The sequence below is a fragment of the Theropithecus gelada genome, chromosome 15 (assembly GCF_003255815.1).
Source record: "Theropithecus gelada isolate Dixy chromosome 15, Tgel_1.0, whole genome shotgun sequence".
Classification (NCBI taxonomy): domain Eukaryota; kingdom Metazoa; phylum Chordata; class Mammalia; order Primates; family Cercopithecidae; genus Theropithecus; species Theropithecus gelada.
The window spans coordinates 48830258-48853998 of record NC_037683.1 but is presented as its reverse complement, the minus strand read 5'-3'; the positions used below and the strand labels follow the sequence as shown (position 1 = coordinate 48853998).

General features: G+C 47.8%; 1 protein-coding gene across 3 annotated transcripts in view; it reads right to left on the bottom strand.

Annotated features, from left to right (window-relative positions):
* Positions 1-23741, bottom strand: part of B4GALT1 (beta-1,4-galactosyltransferase 1) — a 64918-nt gene that overhangs the window by 4891 nt on the left and 36286 nt on the right. The window contains exons 3-6 of one of the 3 annotated variants that reach the window (XM_025359246.1): positions 12414-12601; positions 7497-7619; positions 5267-5371; positions 5001-5067 (exon numbers count right to left, since the gene is read on the bottom strand). In XM_025359246.1, the coding sequence (XP_025215031.1) occupies positions 5001-5067; positions 5267-5371; positions 7497-7619; positions 12414-12601 (483 nt within the window). Of the gene's footprint in view, positions 1-2115; positions 5068-5266; positions 5372-7496; positions 7620-12413; positions 12602-23741 lie in introns of those variants that run through there. The other 2 variants (XM_025359247.1, XM_025359248.1) reach the window with 2 other exon arrangements.

The following is a 23741-nucleotide window of genomic DNA, read 5'->3' as shown; positions in this document are numbered from 1 at the left end:
CATGCGTCTGGGTGGATGCGTGTGTCTGTGTGGAGGTGTGCATCTGGGTGGATGCGTGTGTCTGTGTGGATGCGTGTGTCTGTGTGGAGGCGTGCGTCTGGGTGGATGCATCTGGGTTGATGCGTGCATCTGGGTGGATGCGTGTGTGTGGATGCATGCGTCCGGGTGGAGGCATGTGTCTGTGTGGATATGTGTCTTGGTGAAGCAGAGCACACAGTGAAAGGTTAAGTTCACCCTTTGACTGGTGTGCTCCACTTCACTCAGACCTTATAGCTTGCAAAGTCCTGTGTGGCACTGTGATATAATAAAATATATATATTTGGCCTCTGCCCTGGGTTCCTGATACAGAGCCCCTAAAACTCATAATTTCCTGAGCAATAGGGGTGCTAGGAGAATCTTTGGTTCTAATATTTGGTGTTTGACCCTGGTTCCTGATGGAGCTTCTAATCCCTTGGAATGTCCCGGGTGACAGGAACGTCTTTTGTTCTAATGAAATGATTCTCTGTGAGCTCCTGGATGGGGACTGGTCACCAGAAAGACCAAGCCATGATGAGAAGCTTGGCACTTTCAGTCCCACTCCCATCCTTCAGGAAGGGGAGAGGGGCTGAAGGTTGAGCTGACAGACAATGGCCGATGATGTAATCTATCAGGCCTATGTGACAAAGCTTCCATAAAAACCAGAAGGACAGGGTCAAATGAGCTTCCAGATAGCTGAACACGTGGAGGTGTCTGGAGGGTGGAGCCCCTGGAGAGGGCATGGAAGCTTCTCTCCCCTTCCCCCATGCCTTGCCCTATGCATCTCTCCATCCGGTTCTTCATCGGTATCCTTTCTAATGTCACTTATAATAAGTCCAGTAAATGTTAAGTGTTACACTGAGTTTTAATTAAACACTAAGTTCTAATTAAGCTGTCCTAGCAAATTAAACCCAAGAAGAGGCTCATGGGAACCCCAATTTATAGCTGGTTTGTCAGAAGTATGGGTCACAACTATAGCTGAGTGAGTGGTATAAGCCTGCAGCCCAACTACTTCTACTTGGTAAGTTATGGCGGGAGGATCGCGTGAGCCCAAGAGTTTGAAGCTAGGCTGGGTGACACAGCAAGGCCCTGTATCCAAAAAACATTTTTTAAAAGTGTAGGTCACAACCAACTACTTGTGACTGGCATCTGCAGTGGAGGCAGTCTTGTGAAACTGAGCCAACCTGTGGGATCTGACGCTATCTCCAGGCAGACAGTATCAGAATTGAGTTAAATTGTAGGACACCCAGCTAGCGTCCACTGGAAAACTGCCTGTTGGTGAGGAGAAATCCCCACATATCTGGGGGCAGAAGTGAAGTGTTGTGAGTGGTGGTGTGTGAGAAGGAAAAAAAAAAGTTTTTTTGTTGTTTGACATGAATAGATGGAGACAGCCAGATGGCCCTGGAGTGGCTAGAAGAGGCTGCCCTTCCTGCTCCTGTTTCCCAGCTGATGCCCCACATTCACAGCTTTGTCCTGGCAGGGCCTGCAGCTCCCTCACCCTGGAGGGCAGGGGTGGCTCTCCTGCACACTGGTTTCCTGTGGCCCCCTTCTTCAGGAGTGCTGATTCGATCCAACCAGCCTGACCCAGGGCCACCAAGGAGGAGGCATCTGGGGCATTTACTATCTCAAGCACCTGGGTAACAACTAAGACCCTTTAAAGCTTCTGGTTACATTTCCTGAGACTGACAACAAACTTCATTTTGGATAATTCCCTTCAAGTTACACTGTGAGCACCTGGTGCAAATGGCCCTGAGATCTACATCTGAACGATCCTGGTATCTGCTGAAAATAGCAGAATGTGGCCTGAGAACTGCTAGGGGAAAAAAATTCTACTTTGAAATGGCACTAGCTACATGTAGTGAGTACTTGTGAGGCATCAGTCATTGTTTTAGAAATATCATCACTTTTAAGCCTCAAAAAAGTTCCTATGTGTTATTATTCCCATTTTACAGATCAGAGAATGAAGTTCAGATGGGGAAATGTCTGATTCCAGGGAGGCATGTGTATTTGTGTGGGTCACAGGCCGGGGAAAGACCCTGACTCCACCCCATCCCACAGCCATGACACCCCTTACACCTGGCAAAGAGAAACCACCTGCAGTTACAAAGATAGGGTCATTTATTCACGTTATATTATTGAATTTTAAAGGCAAAAATACAGTTCTGTTTTGAACACCAAGGTCAGACACAGCCCCCTTCACAATGGTAAATACACACATTTGCATACACAGGAAATCAAAATACACAGCACAACAGGTTTCTGGGACATGAAAGCCACCATCCTGGCTATGCGGAGCCCCTGCCCCCAGCCTGGCAGTCAGCAGAGACCCTGTCCGGGCTGAGGGCCAGCACAGCATCTCCTTTACCCTCCTGTGCCACCTCTGCCCTCTCTGATCTTTCCCAAAGGCCAGTTCACACAGGGTCACCAGCAATAGCATGCACAGAAACAGAGAAGGGCGCAGTACACGACAACTTCATGATCATAACTCCCAGGAGAAGGAAATGCTCCCTGAACCCCCAGCCCTGGAATCCCCAGTAAGGAAACAGGACCCGCGGCATCTCACAGACCAGGCAAACGTCTAGGCCTCACTGGGCCCTGGCTGTGCCTTGGGCCCATGTGGGCCCATGAGAGCACTATGTCAGCAAATGGGGGGAGCAGTATTTCCCTTGGTTCTGAGAACGAACCACATACTTGACTACTTGACATAAATGAGAAGGTAACAAAAAAAAAAAGAAGAAGAAAAGGTAGATTTGGTTTTAAGAGTAAAGTAACACAGAAGTTACCACTCAGGGCATTTGTTTGCTTTCTTTTAAGGCACTTTGGAAAAGTCAGGATCTGTGGGCAGAAAGAGAGGCCTTCATTCTTTGTATTTCCCAAAACTCCCTCTCAGTGCAGTCATTTCTAGTTTTAATAACATCCTTGGTATAGAGTGGGGAACTGACAGAGAAACACTTTTTGCATAGTCCAACTGCTTCTGCAATGGAAAATAATTTTTAACCGATACAAAGGCTTCTGGAAAAAGAACCAAGTTAGCATCTGAGATGCTCAAAGCAGTAAAGGCACAGATAAGACTGGGGCCAGGCACCAGCACAGCCTCCACACTGAGGGCTGGTACCCAGGAGGGCAGTGGTTTGGGGTCTGCCACGAGCACAAGGCTCAACCCTGGGATTAGGCAGCTGAATCTTGGGAACTGAGCCCAGGCTGGACCTGGCAAAGGCACTCAGTGGTAGGAAGTGCCTTGTGCCATCTCATCCCAGGTGGCTCAATAGCTCCCAGCAGAGGTGGGTTTGTGACAGACAGCCCTGTGGGTGGGAGCCTCAACTGGGGTGGGAGCACCTGCTGAAAACCTGAGGTGGAACAGGAGGCTTTAGGCACCGAAGTTCTTGGGAGGGCATCAGGGTGTGGGTTCGGCTGAACTTCTTTCTAGATCACTAATTAAAAGGCACATTCATGCTGGGGAATGGATAGTCTGTTTGACCCTGAGTGCCACAGTCAAGTTTTAGGGGACAGGCAAGAGGCAAAGGAACAAAAAAGGGAGAGGAAGGAAGGAATGAGAAAGGCAGGGGAAAAGAGGAAGGAGGAAGGAGAACTGGTAACATAGGGTGGGCCAGAGAGTGTGGCTAGCAGAGCCTCTGAGGGAGGTGGCCCCCACCAGAACAGAGGCTCCCTCTGCCTGGGGAGTACAAAGGGCTGGTAAACAACCTGACTGCTGTTATTTACAACCCCCCAGCCTAGGGGCCTGAGGGGTCAGTCTAAGGAGGCTGAGGCTCCCTCTGCCCTGCCCACCTGGGGAGGGTTGGGGAAGTAGGGAGCTGCACAGTAGGGGCAGAGGCTCCTGTCTCCCAGGTATCCGCCCCGAGCTCTGGCGGGATAATGCTGACCGGGAGGCCTTGCCTGCCAAGGGGCCAGAGGGTGATTTTGCTCTTGAGAAGACCTGGCCTGCCAGCTAAATCATAGGCCTATCTGTGGCCACTACAGCATATATTTATTTATTTTTCCCTAAAAAATGCTCAATCCCCTCCCCATATTTAAAACACTACAATAAAAATACATAGGAAATTCAAGTTTACATAGCATGCCAAGAAAAATAAATGTCATGACTTAACATTAAACAGCTATGCAAATTTGGATCAACACAAAATCAAGCTAGATCATAATTAGAACTCGATCTGTTCTTTCTTTAAAATACTACAAACTGCTATTAAAAAAAAAAAAGAACAAAAAAACTTTACATTCAGAAATCAGACAATCTGGAGATCGGTCACTGAATGTGAGAACACCCAAGGCTTTTGCTCTGATGCTAGAGTTGCCTTGGAATCCACACATTAGTAGGACAAAAGGTCCAAGGCTCAAGTTTTAAAATCCTTTTGCTAAGAAAAGACATATGCACAGTGATTGTAATAGTTGCATACCACTGAAAGAAGTGGGTGAGGGGAGGACGTAACATTAAGAATGGTTGAAATTTTGTGTTTTTCTGTTAAATTACAACTACCAAAAATATCACACCAATCCAATTTTAGCAGCACTCTCCAAATTTTCACGAAGTAATAAGAATCATAATTTAAAGAAAAATTCTAACCTATTTCACAACAATTTAGCAGTTCTATCACCGGGAATGTATTCCACGGCCACCAAATTTTGGGATGTGTACAGTTCTGACTCTGGGGTGACACTGCGAACACACCAAGAAACCCCCAAAGGCACAAACATCTTGCAGAGCTAAGAAGTCACAAGCCAAGCCCAGTTGGGGGCAAAATTTCCCACTCGTCCTGGTCATCTGGAAAGCCATCTGAATGATGAGCGAAGGGGACCTGTCACTCAGACTGGTAAAAATGAGAGGGACCAGCCCAGCAGATTGGCAGAGACACACAGCAGAGGTCCCTGGCTAATTTCAGGTCTCTTATCCGTGTACTGAAACGCTAGCTCGGTGTCCCGATGTCCACTGTGATTTGGGTATACAATGGGTATCTCTGTACGTCCAGCACCTGGTAGGTGAGTGAGTTCAAACCGTCAGAGAGCATTGTCTCCTTTGTGTGTGCAATTCGGTCAAACCTACAAGGAAAAGAGCACAAGGAGATTGTCTTAAAACAAAAATCTTAAGAAGAAACCATTACACGTACTTCCTCCTCCCTCTCCACTGTAACCTGACCACCTCAATTTCCCTCTAGGCCCAGAGCCCTCTGCAGAGCCTCAGACCTGCAGCCTACCTCATCCTAAAGGGGGAAGGAATATGAATAAACACAGAACGCACCTCTGAGGATTGGGTTCATTTTTCTTGTCTCTTGAGTGGCGGATCATGCGACACCTCCCGACCACAGCATTTGGGCGAGATATAGACATGCCTCTAAAAACTAATCTGCAAAGAGTAAGGGGAAAGTCATTATCACAGAGCTGCCATACACTTGGCCTGATAGCCCTGGCTGCAAGACTGTTGCTCCATCCACCATCATCCTTGCTGTTCTCACTCAGCCCACAACCCAGCATCATGCCAGAACCCAGCCCAGCATGACCCTGGTTAAAACTCACATTCCTACTCCATGTCCTTTTACAACTGGTTCTGCAGTTTGTGGTGTTGACTATCATGTGCCAGACGCTGGAGGCGTCTACCCCACAGAACGTACAGGGTGAATGCCTCAAACATAGGGCCTTCAGGACCAGGATGGAGGTGAGAGGAGGAAGATGAGGTTGGAGACACAGGGGAAGAAGCACAGAGTTTGTAAACTCTGCCGGAGCAAGCCTAGGCAGAGTCCAGTTGAGGATGAACAGGTATCTGCCAGAGCATTTTGGGCAGCCAGGATGACACAGGCAAAGGCATGGAAGTGAGAGCAAGCCTAGTGCCCTCAGGGAGCAATATAAGGAGCAATATAAGCTCCTAGGTGACAAGGGTCTGGGGTAGGATGTGGCAGGTCATGGGCTGAAAAGGGCAAGGCTAAATCACAGAGGCCTTCTCAGAGCATCCCACAAATGGTTGCCAGTATCTGAAAGGGGCCTAATATACAATATTTCCAAAATGTTTTTAGTCATGGGGAAGTCTCCCTAAAAGTAGTATAAGAATGGAGGGCTTCAGAACATGTGGGAAAAGGCAGAAAAAAACAAATGGAGGGCTGAGAACAAGACTAGAGGCAGCCGGAACAGGGTGGAGGATTCTGTGTTGGTCCAAGGAAAAGGAATGAGGACCAAAATGAAAGCCTGGAGAGCAGGAACAGCAAAGTTAGTTAAGGGGCAGAACTGGTTGATTCCAGACCACTTAAACATTCCTGGCCTTGCCTGGCACACAGTAAGTAGGTGCATAGTAAGTGTTAGGTCCTTTATCTTTCAAGAAAGTTGCTCCACACACCACCCATCCTTCTAGTGCCACCGCCTTGGCATGGGACTAGATGCCTGTGGACACTCCCTCCCTCCCCCAGCTGTTCTGACTATTCAGCCCTGTGGTATCCTGTCAGCCCTGCACACTGTCATATCGGTCCAGACCGTCTGCCCAGGAGTGCCTCTGTGGAAGCAGGTTTGCTTCTGTCTGGACCCTATGTCCAGGTTTTCAGTGTCCTAGGCCTGCCTGGCACAGTGCTCTGTATGAAGCAGAGATTCAATATGCACACACTTGATACCCCATCTACATACTCTAAAACTGGAGTTTTCTTCAAGGTTTATATTGAAGATGTGGGTCTCTGTTAAGTTTGCACACAATGATAACTTGAATGACTTGGGTGTTGCTCTGACAGACACCTTCTGTTAACTGGTACTCCAATTCAGAAAGGCTGCACCAAGGTGTATTCTGATATTAAACTCAGTAATGAGTTCAGACTGGCTCCTGGAGGGAGAAGGTGCTCATCGGTGGCTGGTGGGGTTGAAGCCTCTACGGCCAGAGGACTGAGCAGAATGTTCTTTCAAATGCTACTGATAGATGTTTTTTAACACTGTAAATGACAACCCACATCATAAAGATTTACCAGCTTAAAATTCTGTCCCAGGATGTGGATGGGACAGAACTGACCAGGACATAATGGCTGCTGGGCTGGATGGGTCCTCAAAGGTTTATTATACTACAGTATCGCTTTTGTATATGTGAAAAATACTCCAAAATAAAAATATAACACAAAGCTTCTGTGAAGACAGTTAGGATTCTGCTCAAGGAAACTTGTTTCACAGTGAAAGGGGACCACAATGAGATAAGGGATTTTTACAAAGGACATTTGTTTACTCCTTGAGTATAAAACGGCATGTGGCAAGTCAAAGTAAACTTGCCCCGTCACTTGGTTCCCATTTGACATTTTTCCAGGCTGATACAAAAATCTCAGAAACTCATTTTCCTACAGATCCCGTTCAGCACCTACAGGACCTGTAGGAAGCCACACCTAAGAATCTGGGCTGAGTGGGGGTGCATCCCATCTGAGGGTCAGTCTTTGAGGAACAACCAAGCATTGATTCAAAAACTGGAAGTGAAGGTTGACAGAGGAGAAAGATATCTAAGTTATGACCATTACCTGTTAAAAATGTCATCATCTTCTCCTCCCCAGCCCCAATAATTATTAGGAAATCCATTGATGGTGAGAAACTGTTGTTTACTTAGAGCAGAGACACCTCCAAAATACTGAACATAAGGTAGGCTGGAGGAAAAACATACACACAGAAGAAGCAGTGGTTAGTTAAGTTCTGACATCCCCAAAATGAAGCTTGCTAAGAACATAAATACTTTTAAAGTTATTCTTTTTGCTTCTGTAGAGTTTTTTGTGTTTTTATTTTTTATTTATTTATTTATTTTTTTTTTTGAGACGGTCTTGCTCTGTCGCCAGACTGGAGTGCAGGGACGCGATCTAGGCTCACTGCAACTTCCACCTCCCGGGTTCATCAAGTAATTCTCCTGCCTCAGCCTCCCGAGGAGCTGGGACTACAGGTGCCCACCACCACGCCCAGCTAATTTTTGTATTTTTAGTAGAGACGGGGTTTCACCATGTTGGCCAGGACGGTCTTGATCTCTTAAACTCATGATCCGCCTGCCTTGGCCTCCCAAGTGCTGGGATTACGGTTGTGAGACACCAAGCAGGGTCTTTTTTTTTTTTTTTTTGAGAGAGAGTCTTGCTCTGTAGCCCAGGCTGGAGTTCAATGGCTTGATCTCCACTCACTGCAACCTCCACCTCCCAGGTTTTCAAGTGATTCTCCTGTCTCAGCCTCCCAAGTAGCTGGGACTACAGGCATGTGCCACCACGCCTGGCTAATTTTTGTATTTTTAGTAGAGACGGGGTTTCACCATATTGGTCAGGCAGGTCTCAAACTCCTGACCTCAAGTGATCCACCCACCTTAGCCTCCCAAAGCGCTGGGATCACAGGCAGGAGTCACCACGCCCAGCCTCTCTAGAGTTTTTTGATGGTGGGTAGGGTGGGAGGGAGCAGTTATGAGGGTTTTGTCTGTTTTGCTTTTTTTTTTTTTTTTTTTTTTGAGACGGAGTCTTGCTGTGTCGCCCAGGCTGGAGTGCGGTGGCGCGATCTTGGCTCACTGCAAGCTCCGCCTCCCGGGTTCACGCGATTCTCCCGCCTCAGCCTCCGAGTAGCTGGGACTACAGGCGCCCGCCACCTCGCCCGGCTAGTTTTTTGTATTTTTAGTAGAGACGGGGTTTCACCATGTTAGCCAGGATGGTCTCGATCTCCTGACCTCGTGATCCACCCGCCTCGGCCTCCCAAAGTGCTGGGATTACAGGCTTGAGCCACCGCGCCCGGCCTCTGTTTTGCTTTTGTATCAGGGCTCAGATGACCTTATATTAGACACAGATATCAAAAAGTATGATCTTCCTCTTTCCACAACACAGCGCTGTTTCCGTGGTTATGTAGAAAGTCAGTCAGTGACAAGGGCGGGCCTAAGCCCAGTTCTTCCTGAGTGGCTCAGGCATCTGCTTCCCCTGGGCTCTGTTCCTGCACATGAAGTCCTTCTCCGGGAGCTCCTGGAATCTGAGATTGTTTTAGAGCCTCCCTGTACCCACCCAGTCACGGCCCCCCTTCCACACCCATCCTATCGACCAATCTAGCTTTCATGCTTGCGAAGGCATACTGACTAGAACACCAACCCTAACAGTTGAGGCAGTGTTTCTGGAAATTTGCTAAAATAAAAATTCTTTGAAACTTCGGACTTTATCCTGATTTGGCAAAATGTATAATGATGAACGTACGTTTTAACATATTTTCAAGTAGTAGAGCATCTGGGCTCTCATCCTTCCAAAACTTTTTGTATTTTATTAATTGTGAACTCCTAAGGGATACAAAGTCAGCACTGATGAGAAATGTCAAGAATCAGGACGTGCCCCAAAGCCTTCCTGTGGGTTCTCTAAAGGCTGTGGTTTTATGTGACTCTGAGTGTAGCTCCAAACCACACCCAGCTCTTTCTGGAATCCAAAAAGACCAAACCCATCACATAAATTAAGGAAAACTCTAACTCAGACTTTGAGGGGGAAGTCAGCCAAACCATATAGAACATATGAAAATAAAGATGCAATTATTATTTTCAAATATATTCAGGAATTCTGACTGCAAGGATCCTCAAGCAAAGGTCCCTAGGGGGTCTGCTTTAATGAACCTATTCATAATTAGGTGTCATCACTTAGGTGCCGAGTCATCCACCTTTGGCACACCTCGTACTACTGTCCACATTATTAATGTGAGGGTTTGAACCAGAGGTGGCCAGGCCAGTAAGGTTTTTTGATAATCAGTGCTTTTACAGAAATGGCTTCTTAGCTATTTCAAGGGGAAGTACATGCCAAGCTGACATGATTTGGTTTTGCTGTCTCTGCTGCTTTCTCTTCCCTATCTGCCCCAGGCTCAAACCTGCCAGGCTCCTTGTGAAACAAACATGGTGCTGTGGCAAAGAATTAGGGCATCACGGCCCCTTCATGGTTCACCACCATGCTTCAAGGGAGGAATCAAGAGGGGTCAGGGTATATATCTGTGTGTTACAAGAGAAGAAGATACACACACAGAGAGGGAGGAAGGGTGGAAGCAGGGATGGAAGGGTATAGAAGGACTTCTGAAGAGCCTAAAAGTAAGGTTACATTCAAATTTTCCTCCCTTTAAGAATAAGACAACAAGTTAGGAACTTTGATCTGGGAGAAGGATTTCATACATTCCTATATTCCCATCACAGCTCTCACGCTCCCAGCAAGGGAGGACAGGAAGAAATGATGAGAATAAAATGAGTCTGACAGAAAGCTGTTGCATCTCAGTAGGTGCAGTAGTTCATGCCTGTCATCTCAGCACTTTGGGAGGTCAAGGCAGGAGGACTGCTTGAGCCCCCAGGAGTTCAAGACCAGCCTGGGTGACAGTGAGACATCTCTTGAAAAAAAAAAAAAAAATTTTTTTTTTTTAGAGTGAGAGGATCACTTGAGCTAGGGAGTTTATGGCTATAGTGAGCCATGATCATGCCACTGCACTCCAGCCTGGGTGACGCTCGCAAGACTCTGTCTCAAAAAAATAAAAGAAAAGAAAAAGAAAAAAAGTTGTATCTAAATAAAGGGTCTGCTGTCTACATGGGCCAACCACACTGTACTAGTCGGTCTAAACCAGGGGTACCCAACATAGAGGGTACCTGCAGCACAGCTCCTGGATCTTCAAATTCACTTAAAGCAAGGAAGGCAAGGGTTATGTTATTCAACTGATTAGGTTTTGTTTGTTTGTTTGCTTTTCCTGAGATGGAGTCTCATTCTGTTGCGCAGGTTGGAGTGCAATGGCGTGATCTCGGCTCACTGCAACCTCCGCCTCCCGGGTTCAAGCAACTCTCCTGCCTCAGCTTCCCAAGTAGTTGGGATTACAGGCACCTGCCATCACACCCGGCTAATTTTTGTATTTTTAGTAGAGACAGGATTTCACCATGCTGGCCATGCTGGTCTCGAACTCCCAACCTCAGGTGATCTGCCTGCCTCGGCCTCCCAAAGTGCCGGGATTACAGGTGTGAGCCACTGCGCCCAGCCACTGACAGGCAATTTTTTTTGTTTTTGAGATGGAGTCTCACTCTGTCACCCAGACTGGAGTGCAGTGGCGCGATTTCGGCTCACTGCAAGCTCCGCCTTCCGGGTTCAGGCCATTCTCCTGCCTCAGCCTCCCGAGTAGCTGGGACTACAGGCACCTGCAACCACGCCTGGCTAATTTTTTGTATTTTTAGTAGAGATGGGGTTTCACCATGTTAGCCAGGATGGTCTCGATCTCCTGACTTCGTGAGCCACCGCGCCCAGCACTAACAGGTAATTTATAACACTTTTATGTTAATATAAACACAGAATTAGGAAACAATATGCAAGTTTATTTATATATTTATTTTTAAGACGAAACAATGGACTATAAAGCCATTTTCCACCAATGACAATATGTTTTGGATAATACCCTACTTGGGCATCTGGGCTGGCCTCTTCACTAACGGCATTTTGGTGGAAAAATTTGGGCTTTGTATTTAAGCAGAAGTTTGTGCCCTGCTGGAAAACAGAATCACGTTCCTTCTTAAAGGGCCAAGGGCAGGAGCATTTCACACCTGTAATCCCAGTGCTTTGGGAGACTGAGGTGGGAGGATCACTTGAGCCCAGCCTGGTCAACATAGCCAGACTTCATCTCTACTAAAAATAAAAAATTAGCTGGATATGCTGGCTCATGCCTGTAGTCCCAGCAACTCAGGGGGCTGAGGCTGCCATGATTGTGTCACTGCACTTCAGCCTGGGTGACAGAGCAAGACCCTGTCTCGAAAACAAAACAGGCCGAGGAACATCTGCTGAGGTATACAAGCTAAATAATTCAGTGGGGAAAAACTATTCCAATTTGCTTTCCAAAACTTGTGGGGCAACAGAAAGAAAAAAGCAAGAAAATACAAAATCTGTTTGGAGCCTAAAGATGAGAGCCCCTCCCAGATGCTAAAAACTGTTCTTAGGCCAGGCATGGTGCCACATGCCTGTAATCCAGCACTTCGAGAGGCCGAGGCAGATGGTTTGCTTGAGCTCAGGAGTTTGAGACCAGACTGGGCAATATAGCAAAACCCTGTCTCTATAAAATATACAAAAATTAGCTGGGCATGGTGGCACATGTCTATAGTCCCAGCTACTCGGGAGGCTGAGGTGAGAGGATGGCTTGAACCCTGGAGGCAGAGGTTGCAGTGAGCCAAGATCACGCCACTGCGCTCCAGCCTGGGCGACAGAGCCAGATCCTGTCTCAAAAAAAAAAAAAGAGAAAACTTGTTCTTGTCTGGATATGCAGACACTACAGGCATTTCTGGTCTCCTCTTTCCATCTCAACTAATACAAAACACCCATTTCTCAGAGGAGGCATTCTGCTCCAGAGCTTAAAGAGGCCACTCCTAGGCTGCCAGGACTGCATTTCCTAGTCAACATATGACAGAGAAACATGGTTACCACGGACTCCGACTCAGTATTTCTTACCTGAATCCAAACTTATCCATTGCAACAGAAATGTGCCGTGGCTGTGAAAAACACCTGTAGGCATTACGGTCATTCATTGGAATGAGGTCCACATCACTAAACACAAAGCAGGTGTAGTCATAGTCCTTCAAGGCTTCTCGAAAGCCAACATTGAGGAGCTTAGCACGATTGAACATAGTGTCTCCGGCCTGGTGCAGAAACAAAAATAGTGTTATCAAATGCCTTAAAGCCTTTGGGCCAAACACTCACAGGGACTGGTGACTTATCCACTATACATGGTCACTAGTAAACCCTTGAGCCTCACTTTTCTGCTCTCACTTTACAATCAACACAGAGTACCAAAACCTCTGAGTCAGCAATTCCCCTCTAGGAATCTATCCTGCAGAAGGACTTGCATGTGTGTGAATGACTATGAACAACATTGTCACTGTGGAATGTTCCTCACAACAAAAGACTGCAAAAAACAGAATTAGTAGGGAACTGGTTCAATAAGTCATAGTACATCCACACAATGGAATGGAACTGTTAAAAACAGGCAGCTCTAAAAGAAAGGTGAAAAAGGTATTTAAACACATACATCATTTATTTATATACACTATAAATAAACTCCAGGACAGGTATCCAGGAAACTGGTGACATTAGTTGGGTACCCATGGGACTTTTCAATTCTACCTTCCTTATATGGTTGACTGAGGTTTGATGACCACATTGTGTGCCTTCCATCTACCTGTCAAGCACAAACCTAGGCACCTGAGAAATACAGCAAACCCAACTCAACCTCTGTCCTCACAGTGCTCACCATGCAGTGTAGGAGGCCATCCCATACACACCAGGATAGAAGCAAGGTGCACAAGACAGAAGAGGGACACCTGCTTCAGGGTGCCAACCACGAGGTCCCCAGGCACCAAGTGTGCTGGTGCAAAGGGATTGCATATTTTTATTTTTTATTTTTGAGACGGAGTCTTGCTTTGTTGCTGAGGTTGGAGTATAGTGATATGATCTTGGGTCACTGCAACCTCTGCCTCCAGGATTCAAGCAATTCTCCTGCCTTAGCCTCCCGAGCAGCTAGGATTACAGGCAAGTGCCACCATGCCCGGCTAATTTTTTTTTTTAATTTTCAGTACAGATGGGGTATCAAGTTGGCCAGGCTGGTTTCAAACTCCTGACCTCAAGTGATCCACCCACCTCGGCCTCCCAAAGTGCTGGGATTACACTGTATGTTTTATTTGTCTTCTTTCAGTAAGAATGTAAGCTCAATGAAGGCTGAGATGTTTTGGTTTTTTATTCTCCCAGTTCCTTGAATACTGCTTCTCATACAATAAGAGCTCAGTAAATAGTTGCTGGTTGGCTGAATGAATGAATGAATGAATGGGGTTCAACATACAATGGCAGATGGTAATCCCATCTGGGAAGCTCAACCAAAGAGCCCTGTGAGGGGTCACCACAGGGATCACATTGTGGGGTAAAGTTGGGATTCTGGTCTTATCAACTCCCATGGCCCCAGGTTAGTAAGGACAGACCCAGCACTGACATTGCCACCCCTCACTCTCAGCAATTCACAAAGCCTCCTGCACACACGCTGTCATCCTAAGGGAATCCTCACAACACCAACATGAGGAAACGAACCAAGGCCCGATACTTTGGAATCATTCAATGCTCTTTCCCATCTCTCTTGGGATCAACACAATCAGAGCCCTCTACTTTGGGGAAAAAGTGTGTCATAGGGGCTTCTGACTGGTACACAATCTCAAAAGTGGGATGCTCAAAGTCTTCTCTCCATGCCCTCAAAAGATGACCTGGGCTGGGTGTGGTGGCTCACACCTGTAATCCTAACACTTGAGAGGCCAAAGTGGGCAGATCACTTGAGTCCAGGAGTTCGAGATCAGCCTGAGCAACATGGTGAGACTCTGTCTCTACAAAAAATTACAAAAATTAGCCAGGCATGGTGGTGCACACCTGTAGTCCCTAGTACTCTGGAGGCTGAGGTAGGAGGCTCACCTGATCCCGGGGAAGTTGAGATTGCAGTGAGCCATGACAGCACCACTGCACTCCAGCTTGGGCGGCAGAGTGAGACCCCCATCTCATGCACACACATACAAAACAAAAAAAACCCAAGACTTGGAAACTGGCACTCCACAAGGCTGCCTGTGTGCGTACAGAATGCACAGATGTGCCACAGCCACCCAGCCTCAGGTGGGGAACTCAGGGAAGCAAACTACTTAGAGGAAGAGAGGCACCAGGAAGAGGATTAAGGAAACATTTCACACACAAGAGCTCCTTTTTTAAAGCCCCTGACAAAGTTTTCTAGCCCCGCATGGTGAGTGAAAAAGGAGCCCAAAGGCACACTGTGTTCTTTGGCTGTCCCACAGGCTGAGTTGATTTGGAATTCTGCGTTCAGCTAATTCTGTGTAAGTCATGGGTTCAAAGAAATTCAAAGTTTAGGCTGGGCATGGTGGCTCACGCCTGTAACCCCAGCACTTGGGGAGGCTGAGGCGGGCGGATCACTTGAGGTCAGGAGTTCAAGACCAGTCTGGCCAACATGGTGAAACCCCATCTCTACTAAAAATACAAAAAATTGCTGGGCACAGTGGCTCACGTCTGTAATCCCAGCACTTTGGGAGACCAAGGCAGTGGATCACCTCAGGTCAGGAGTTTGAGACCAGCCTGGCCAACATGGCAAAACCCCATTTCTACTAAAAATACAAAAATTAGCTGGGCGTGGTGGTGGGCGCCTCTAATCCCAGCTACTTGGGAGGCTGAGGCAGGAGAATCACTTGAACCTGGGAGGCAGAGGTTGCAGTGAGCCGAGATTGCACCATTGCACTCCAGCCTGGGCAACAGAGTGAGACACTGTCTCAAAAAAAAAAAAAAAGTTCAAAGTTTAGAAATTGCATATGAAAATTATGAAGTTGTTGGAATTATTATAATAGAGTATGAATATTCACTGGTGGGGATACCGTACACAAGGCACGGATAAGTGTTTCAAATGGCATTTCATTTAATCATCTTGACAATCTTATAACAACCCTAACCCCAACCCAGACTTACACTGTCCAACACAATTCAGCCCCATTGAGCACTTTCCAACAAGCAAAGGGAGGTATACCAATAGAGCCTTTCTACATCTGTGCACTAGACCCCCAGGGCTGGCTGCCCAGCTCAGGATAAGGCTCCCTTATCTTGGTATACTCCCCAATAACTGGGGCAGAGGGCTCTTTGAGGCCAGGTCTCTACCATAGGACTGGGCCTACTGCCTTGGCTGTTTGATCTAAGCAGAGGCCTGAGACTGAACTAAGCGTTTTTCCTCTCCCAGGAACTGGAATTTTGGAACCATGAATGAGCACCTCTAGAGCCAAGGCCCATGAGCAATGGCACCCTGGAGGAGAAGCCCAAGAAGCAGACCTGGTTCCAGCCCCTTTTACCATGGGGAGTGCCTCGGCCCTTTCAACACGGTGAGATGCCCCAGTGTCCGGCCCAGACTTAAAACTGGTCAGGCAGTTTTCCAGAGTAATCTGAACTACATATCCCTCCCTTTCTCCCTCCTCCCAGCTTGGCCTCATCTGTGGGATGCAGCAAGACAGAAGGGCCTGGTGCACTTTAGCAGGTGCTCTCACCTATCGGGGGCTGTGGGAATACCAAGCCAGCAGAACGGTGGAGGAGGAAAGTGTCCTCCCCAGGAATGACAGAAAAGTCAAGCATTTTCTAGGCTTGTTTCGGTGAAATGCTGTAACACTGGGGCACACACCTTCTTTGATAAGAAAGACAGGCCCTGGCAAGCTCACCAAGCCCCACCACTCGCAGGAGGTGGGAAGATGCCCAGACTCACTCCTGCCCTCCTCACTGAGCACACTCGTCTGGTGCATCTGCCGCTCCATTTGCTCAAGTAAACATCGATCAAGCACCAAATACACCACGGTGACAGACACATGCAGTTTTAATCCCGGGAATGCTGGCTTCTTTACTTATTAGCTATGTGACTTGGGACATATCACACCTCCAGGCCTCAGTTTCCTCTTTTGTGTCATGGGGTAGACAATGTTGTCTACCAACATAAGATTAGGTCCACCCTTTAAAAGCTGGGTTTTTCAGAATTAAGAAGACCCAGCCCGAGGAGGCTGAGGTTGCAGTGAGCCATGACAGCACCACCGCACTCCATCGTGGGTGATAGAGTGAGACCCCATCTCAAAAATGGGGCCTGTGGCTGCCTCATTGCCTGGCAACAAATGTCGGCTACTATCATTATTACAGGAAGAGGCTTTCCCATCCGTCTTGAACAGTCAGACCACTCCAAATGTCTCTTAGCTATCCTACCTGGCGACTCTGCCTTCTGTAGTGTTTGCTTCAAAATTCCTCCCAAATCCTGCTTCTCTGATGAAGGGGAAATTACTAAAAACATTTAAGGTTCAAAGGAATTAGCCTGTGGCTTATATGATTAGAGTTTCTCACAGCAGAAGAGAGTCAGGGGGACCTCTGGAGGCCTGTGAAATGCGTAGGAAGTCACACTTGGTGAAGAGGAGCCAGCATGCTGGGTGCAGGTGTCCCTTTGAAAGACCCAGCTTTTAAAGGGCGGGCCTAATCTTATGTTGGTAGACAAGAGTTACAGTTATCCCTTCCTTCTAGGTCAACTGGCTGCTTTTAGAGGGAGAAGACAGGCCCCCTAAAGAAAGGCCAGAAAACATATAAAATCTCCAAATGATTGAGCAGAGACTGATACAGGACAGGGACTGGAGACAGCAGACAGAAGACACTCCAGAGACATAGACTCTGGAGGCGGTGGTGGGAGAGAAGGCAACTGTAGGAGTAGAGAAAAGCATGCATGGTGAGAGCATTTGTAAAGGCTGTTAAGGAACAGAGAACAGTCAAGGAACTAGAAGAAATTCCGAATGAGTGAAGCCAGAATGAGACACGAAGGCAGACATGAGCCAAATCACAGAGGCCGGGGAGGAGGGTTAGGTGCTTGTTAAGATACTTAAGCTTTATCTTTACTTAGGTCACAGGGAGCCTTAAACCATGGTTTGTATGTCAAGGAGGGATCTGTGCCCCAATCCAGCTGAAGGCGAGGAGACCAGTTACAAAGCTGTTGTATGATTCCTGTGAGGCAACAACCGTGGGTAAGTAGACAGTGCCTCCCACAAGGGCTAAAGGCAGGGGCTCCACTTCCACTTCCCCTTCCACGCCTCACCTGCTCCCTGTGTATGTACACTACACTTGCAAGCAGCCTTTGTTGGGCCGGGTGAGGTTCAGGACAGGTGCTAGAATCTGGTCTAATCCCCAAGAAAATCCTAACTGTGGTTAAGGAAGGCAAGTGTGGCCTTTCCCTGATTGCAACAGGGGACAGATGACCAACTACAGAAAGTCACAGGCCCCTCTTGTCCAAGTCCCAACAGTTTCTGGAAGAACTGTTCTGTCCAATCACCCTGCCTTCCTTGGATGTCAGGTCCATGTGTGTACATCAGCAGACACATTCCTTGTCCATAACAGCTGAGGGACCAACTGCACCCAGCCTCTCCTGCACCAAAAGACATAGCAGCAATGTGGTTGGAACCATCAACCCAAAGCCAAGACTCAGAATGAGTCAGAATTTCTACATGATAAGAGAGACACTGTTGCTCCCATACACATGCCCTGGCTCTTCACAGAGACACACCCCTCCCCGCCACGCAAGAATATAGCACTAAGCTCTCAACACGACAGATCCGACAGATCCGGGGGCAGGTCTGCAACCAGTGGCAATGTTTGCTGAAACACCCTCTGTACGCTTTTCTGTGCCCACTGAGACAGTAAGAGGAAGGAACTAGGCCGAGTGGGTTGCATGAAACAGTAACAGATCAGCGGCAGCAGAAGCTCTGACTGGGCATTCCTACAGGCCTAAGTGTGGATCCTGGAACAGTGGACAGCCTGGGAGGTGATCCCCAGAGAATTACTGGAAAGAGCCTGGGATTATACAAATGCTGAGTTTGTGGAGGGCTAATAATATCTACTCACCCATGAGTTCACAGCAGTTGGGCTCTAGTTTTGCTTTTGTTGTTGTTGGTTTTTTGCAGGGGATACAGGATCTCGCTATGTTGCCCAGGCTGGCCTTGAGCTCCTGGGCTCCAGCAATCTTCTCACCTCAGCCTCTTGAGAAGCTGGGACTGTCAGCACATGCCACCATGCCCGGCTGGGCTCTAGTTGTTAACCATAACAATATGGTAGCTCAGAGTTCTCAACAAAACTTGGATCTGAGATTTAAACTCTTCACCCCAGTGAGTGAGAGAAATGGGCCTTCGAGGGTTAGGGACCAGGTTATGGGAGTGGTTCTCAGTCAACCAAAGTTACCACTCTCAAGAGTGAGCATACCCTTGGCCCCTGCCACACAGGAACACAGACTGGACTGAGGCTATAAAGTTGCTGAGAGAACTGAGCTCCTGGAAGAGCCCAACAGGGATTCTGGGTGAAGTGAGCACAGAGGAGACTTTCTTTTTTTAAATGGAGTCTCGCTCTGTCACCCAGGCTGCAGCGCAGTGGCGTGATCTCGGCTCACTGCAAGCTCCGCCTCCCGGGTTCACACCATTCTCCTGCCTCAGCCTCGCGAGAAGCTGGGATTTTCAAGCACCCACCACCATGTTCGACTAATTTTTTTGTATTTTTAGTAGAGACAGGGTTTCACCATGTTAGCCAGGATGGTCTTGATCTCCTGATCTTGTGATCCACCCACCTCGGCCTCCCAAAGTACTGGGACTACAGGTGTGAGTCACCGTGCCCAGCCAGAGGAGACAGTTTTACACCAAGCTCCAAGGAGCCAGCACAGGATGCCTGCCTCTCCCAAGGGCCTGACACACTAAAAACTGGAGACATGGCTTTCCGCAGATACATCAGGACAGTGGTGCTAAGCACGTTCAGAATGTTTAAGATACAAGTTGAAGAAAAATACTTAAGAAAAGCTTCTCTTTCAGAAAGCAATTTGGCCATCTGTATTAAAACTATAAAAATGTGTAAACCATATCTGAACCCATAATCCCACATCTGAAAATCTAGCCTGGGAAAAAGATCCTAAATGTGGAACAAACCAACACAGAACAAACTTCAGACTCCAAGATGTTCATTATGGTATTATTTACGCTCATGGAAAATTGGACATTATCTAAAGGACTTCTAAGAGAAAAGACAAGTTAATTATGATGGAATTCTATGATCAACTACTATGAAGGTATGGAAAGTGATGATGATGAAGACTATGAAATAACATGGGAAGATGCTGATGATAAAAAAATTAAGGAAAAAGCAGGATACAAAAGTTTATACACACACAGCATGAGCTCAACTGTAGTTTAATTTAAAAGAAGTTAAACTCTCAGACCCTGTACGACAGGCTGGCTTCCAGTAACCTCGGCATTTCCAAGAGAGCCTACAGAGGCCCTGGTCTTGCCTAGGAGACCCCAGGGCCTGAGGATGACACACTCATGGGATTATTTACATAGCCTCCCCCTGACCAGTAGGGCCCTGGCTCTGGGTTGATTTGAGGACATGTGAACATTACCAGGGACTGGTGGTGGCAGCGGTGGTGGCAGCAGCAGTGGCAGCAGTAGTTAGGTCAGCATTCCTCTCTCTCTCTCTCTCTCTCTCTCTAGGAGGCGGAGAGTATGGAAGAGAAGGTAGGTGGAGAATAAGAAGCAGATCAGAGAGGAACTCCTCCTTCCACTTGTTTTTTTACAAACAGGATTAACAAGTAAAGGCAAAAGGCCCCTGCTAGAAGGAAAACAAAAAAGAAGAAAAAGAGAAAAGGGTGGATGCAAGGGAGAGAGGTGAGGAAAAGAGAAGCAAACGTCAAAGCTGCAAAGGAAAAGGGGCCCATTCTGATGACCAGTGTTCCAATAAAAGCAAATTCCTAATAAGCTGTCACTCCTTGTCACAGAGTCATGGGTGAGCAGAAAAAATGGCGTTTCCCAGAACAATATCCATGGAAGCAATTCACCAGCAAATCGAGTCCCCAGGAGAACAGAGAGACACACATCCTAGGTGGGGCACATAGCAAAGGGACAACACTCAAACAGTGATGGCGCAGAGACACTCCCTGGCCTTCCCACTCCCACTCCCACTCCCCACCCCCAGCAGGCTCCAAAGGGTCCAAGTGCCAGAAGGAAGGGGAGGCTGCAGGACAGGACCAACTCTACCCCACTCCTCCTGAGCCCTGTTCCCACACACATCAATCTGAGCACTGACAGCTCAGGTAGAAAATGGAAGGCAGGGATTGGGGGATGGTAGAGATGATCAAGATAGAAACCAAACCAATGGGGCCATAAGCCCAGGCAGCTGTCCTCACTAATGGGACAGACCCAGGGGTCTGCTTCTCCCCAGTTGATCTTGACCTTGTATAGGAATCAGCTGCTTGGACCAGTGACAGAGACAACTGCTGAGGTAGGGTGACAGATGCTCTTACTCACTGAGGGTACAAAGGACTATCTCCAAATTCATCCTCAACCAGCCTGGAACTATCACCCCATCATCCTAAAACAGTGCATAGAAGAAAAGGAAACAGGAGAAAACTTCAAAGCCAGACAGAGTCCTCCGGGCAGCTGGCTGAGCCCCGACTCCATTTCTCCACAGCCTTTCAGGCAGGCTCCGGCTCTGCTTCCCAGCCATCACCTTTGGAGCCTTCCCTCCGCAGGCACAACCAGAAGACCATTTGCCTCACTGGGGCGGGGGGCAGGTGTGTGTGTTAAAATTCAAAGTGAGACCCTAAAGGTGCTGAGTCCAAAGACCCTAAAGGAGTTTTATGACCATTAACAATCACAAGGCTAAGGTATTAATAGGTTTTCTGCATTTTTCCTGATAAGGGAGGTCACCCCAAGGACTGTCACAGGCAGCCTGTGCTCTGGTCAGCATTGAGCCGGAAGCTTCGGGGGAGAAGTTTAAGGGAGGGGCCCTGCAAATTCCCAAGGGTGATGACCTGGGAACGGAGGCTTCACTTCCAAGAGGCACAGATCTAGGCAGAAGACCAGGAGTAGGGCTCCTGAGACTAGGTATAAACAAAGAAGCAGGAATCCCAGGAAAAAGCCCCATGCTCCACTCACTGACTACATCTGTACTGACTATGCACCAGCTGTGTGGTCAGGGAGAAAGAAGGGAGGCAGACATGAGGGACTGGGAGTCTGGGGGCTGGGTTGAGGCTGGAACTCAGATAATCATCCATTTCCAGAAAGTTCTGAGCAGCCTGGGAGCAGCAGGGAGGGAGAAGTCAGCTCTATTCCAGGGACTCCACAGAGCTAATGAGGTTGGGGAGGGAAGCTTAAAAGATGGCCAGAGACACACCAGGAACAGAAGGGACAGCATAAGCAAAGGCACAAGGAGGGGAGAAGAGAGGTATCTGGGTGGAGAGGGGGAGTCCAGTGAAGTGGAGAGGAGGAGGAAGTGGCTGGAGGTAGGTTGGGGTCTCAGAGGCTAAGCTTGGGCCTTCCAACCATTTAGACCCTTGCCTGTGGGCAGTCATGAAATGCTAACAGGTTTAAAAGAGTAAGTAACATGGTCAGAACTAGAAAAATCCTGGGCAGCTGAGGAAGAACAGAGGTGCCAGAAGATATGCAATCAGAATTGGAGAGACCAGTTCCGTGTACTGGCTGTGGGGCAAAGGGCTGCCATGGTTGTGACAAACACACCTGGCCAGCTGTGCCTGCATTCCTTACTCATTTTGTAATTTTTATGATGGGCAACCCACAAACATCCTGCATTCCGTAATTTAGGGCTAGTGTTGCCAGGTGGCGAACTGCCCTCCCTTCACCTTGAGTGGCTTTACAGTCTCATTTCCGGGTTCGAGTATTAGGAAATGCAGCATACATCCCTGTTTGCTATGGTATCTTCTCCTCCTCCTTCTTTTCTCGCTGCCATTGAAGTTGGAATGCTGTATCTTGACATCCACATCTCAGAGTACAAGGAGCCAAATAGTATTTTCCCATGCTGGTGAGCTAAGGTCAGGGATGGGAGGAGAGGCCTTGAGGACAAAGAGAAACTCTTGTTCTTCTCTATCTCAACCAGGAAAGCCTCTCTCCACTCATTCCTTCAATATCCTTATTTTGAGATATAAGTTATTACGGTAATTACAGAGGCATAAGCCAAATGGGAGGGGTTAACAGCTTACTATAGACAGAGTATGAGTCATAACAACTTGTGAAAGTTCATGCCTGTGTGTGGAGCTTGATAAGTGGCCCCACTCTGAAGAGGCCTACAGGCCCAGGATGGCCTCTGAGTCCTCTGAGATTTTGCCACCTGGCTCGTTCCACTACCCGTTATCCTCTGACTCCAAGGAGTCCAAACCAATAGAAGGAAGGGTCCTGATGCCGGCCCTGAGTGGGGGTGCAGCAGGAGGTGGTGGGAGTCATGAAGAATTCACCACCACAGAAGCAGGCAGAGGAAACAGGCAGGACGAATGGAGAGTGCAGAGGCAGGAGTGGACCCTCCCAGTAACGGCTGGTATTTACTGAAGGTTTACCATGAGAAGAATGCCTCACAGCCCTCCCCACCAAGGAGGAAACTGAGGCCTGCAGAGCTTAAGTAGCCTGCCTGAGGTCACTGACTGGAAAATGGCAGTGCCAGGACTGAACCCAGGCAGTCTGAGCACACAACACACTCTTGGCCCTGGATACTGGACTGTGAGCAACACTGAGGGCACCCTGGCCATGAGGAGCATCACTGACGCCCTGAGAAGGCACTAAACCTGGAATCAGATGCTGGGGTTTGAGCCGCAGCCCTGATGTTGTCTATGAGACTTTCAGAGCCTGTCCCTCTCTGAGACTGTTTTCTCACCTGTGACATGGAGCAGAAGTTTCTACATTGTCTGGCCTCAAGGGTCTGGGCAAATCCTAGAAGAGACTGAATGGGAAGCTAAGGAAGTGGAAATGGGACATGGCCCCTACTTCAAGTAGAATGAAACCCTTGTGACCTGCTATAAGCGGAAGGTTGTGTAGCATTTCAATGGGCAGAAAGAAATTCGATACTGAAAAGCCTGCTTGGGAACCCCTGTACTAAATGTCTTAGAAGCCACTGCTATTTTGAGCATTCTTTCTGCCTAATCTTAAATGGTGTGTGTGTGAGTGTGTGTGCATGTGTATGTGTGTGTGTGTGTGTGTGTGTGTGAATGAAGAGTCAAAATGACAGCAGGGTGTCTGGGCCAGGGAGAAGCTGAGAGGCTATAAAGAGGGCTAACAGCCCATAAGGTTTATTTGCTCAACAAACAGGGCAGAAAGGTCAAAACCAGGTGCTACAAAATCCCTTTCTTCTTCTAGAATATAACCATAAAACGGAGAACACAGGCAGTTCCTAATTTGTAGACAGGATGTGCTCCAAATGTTTCTC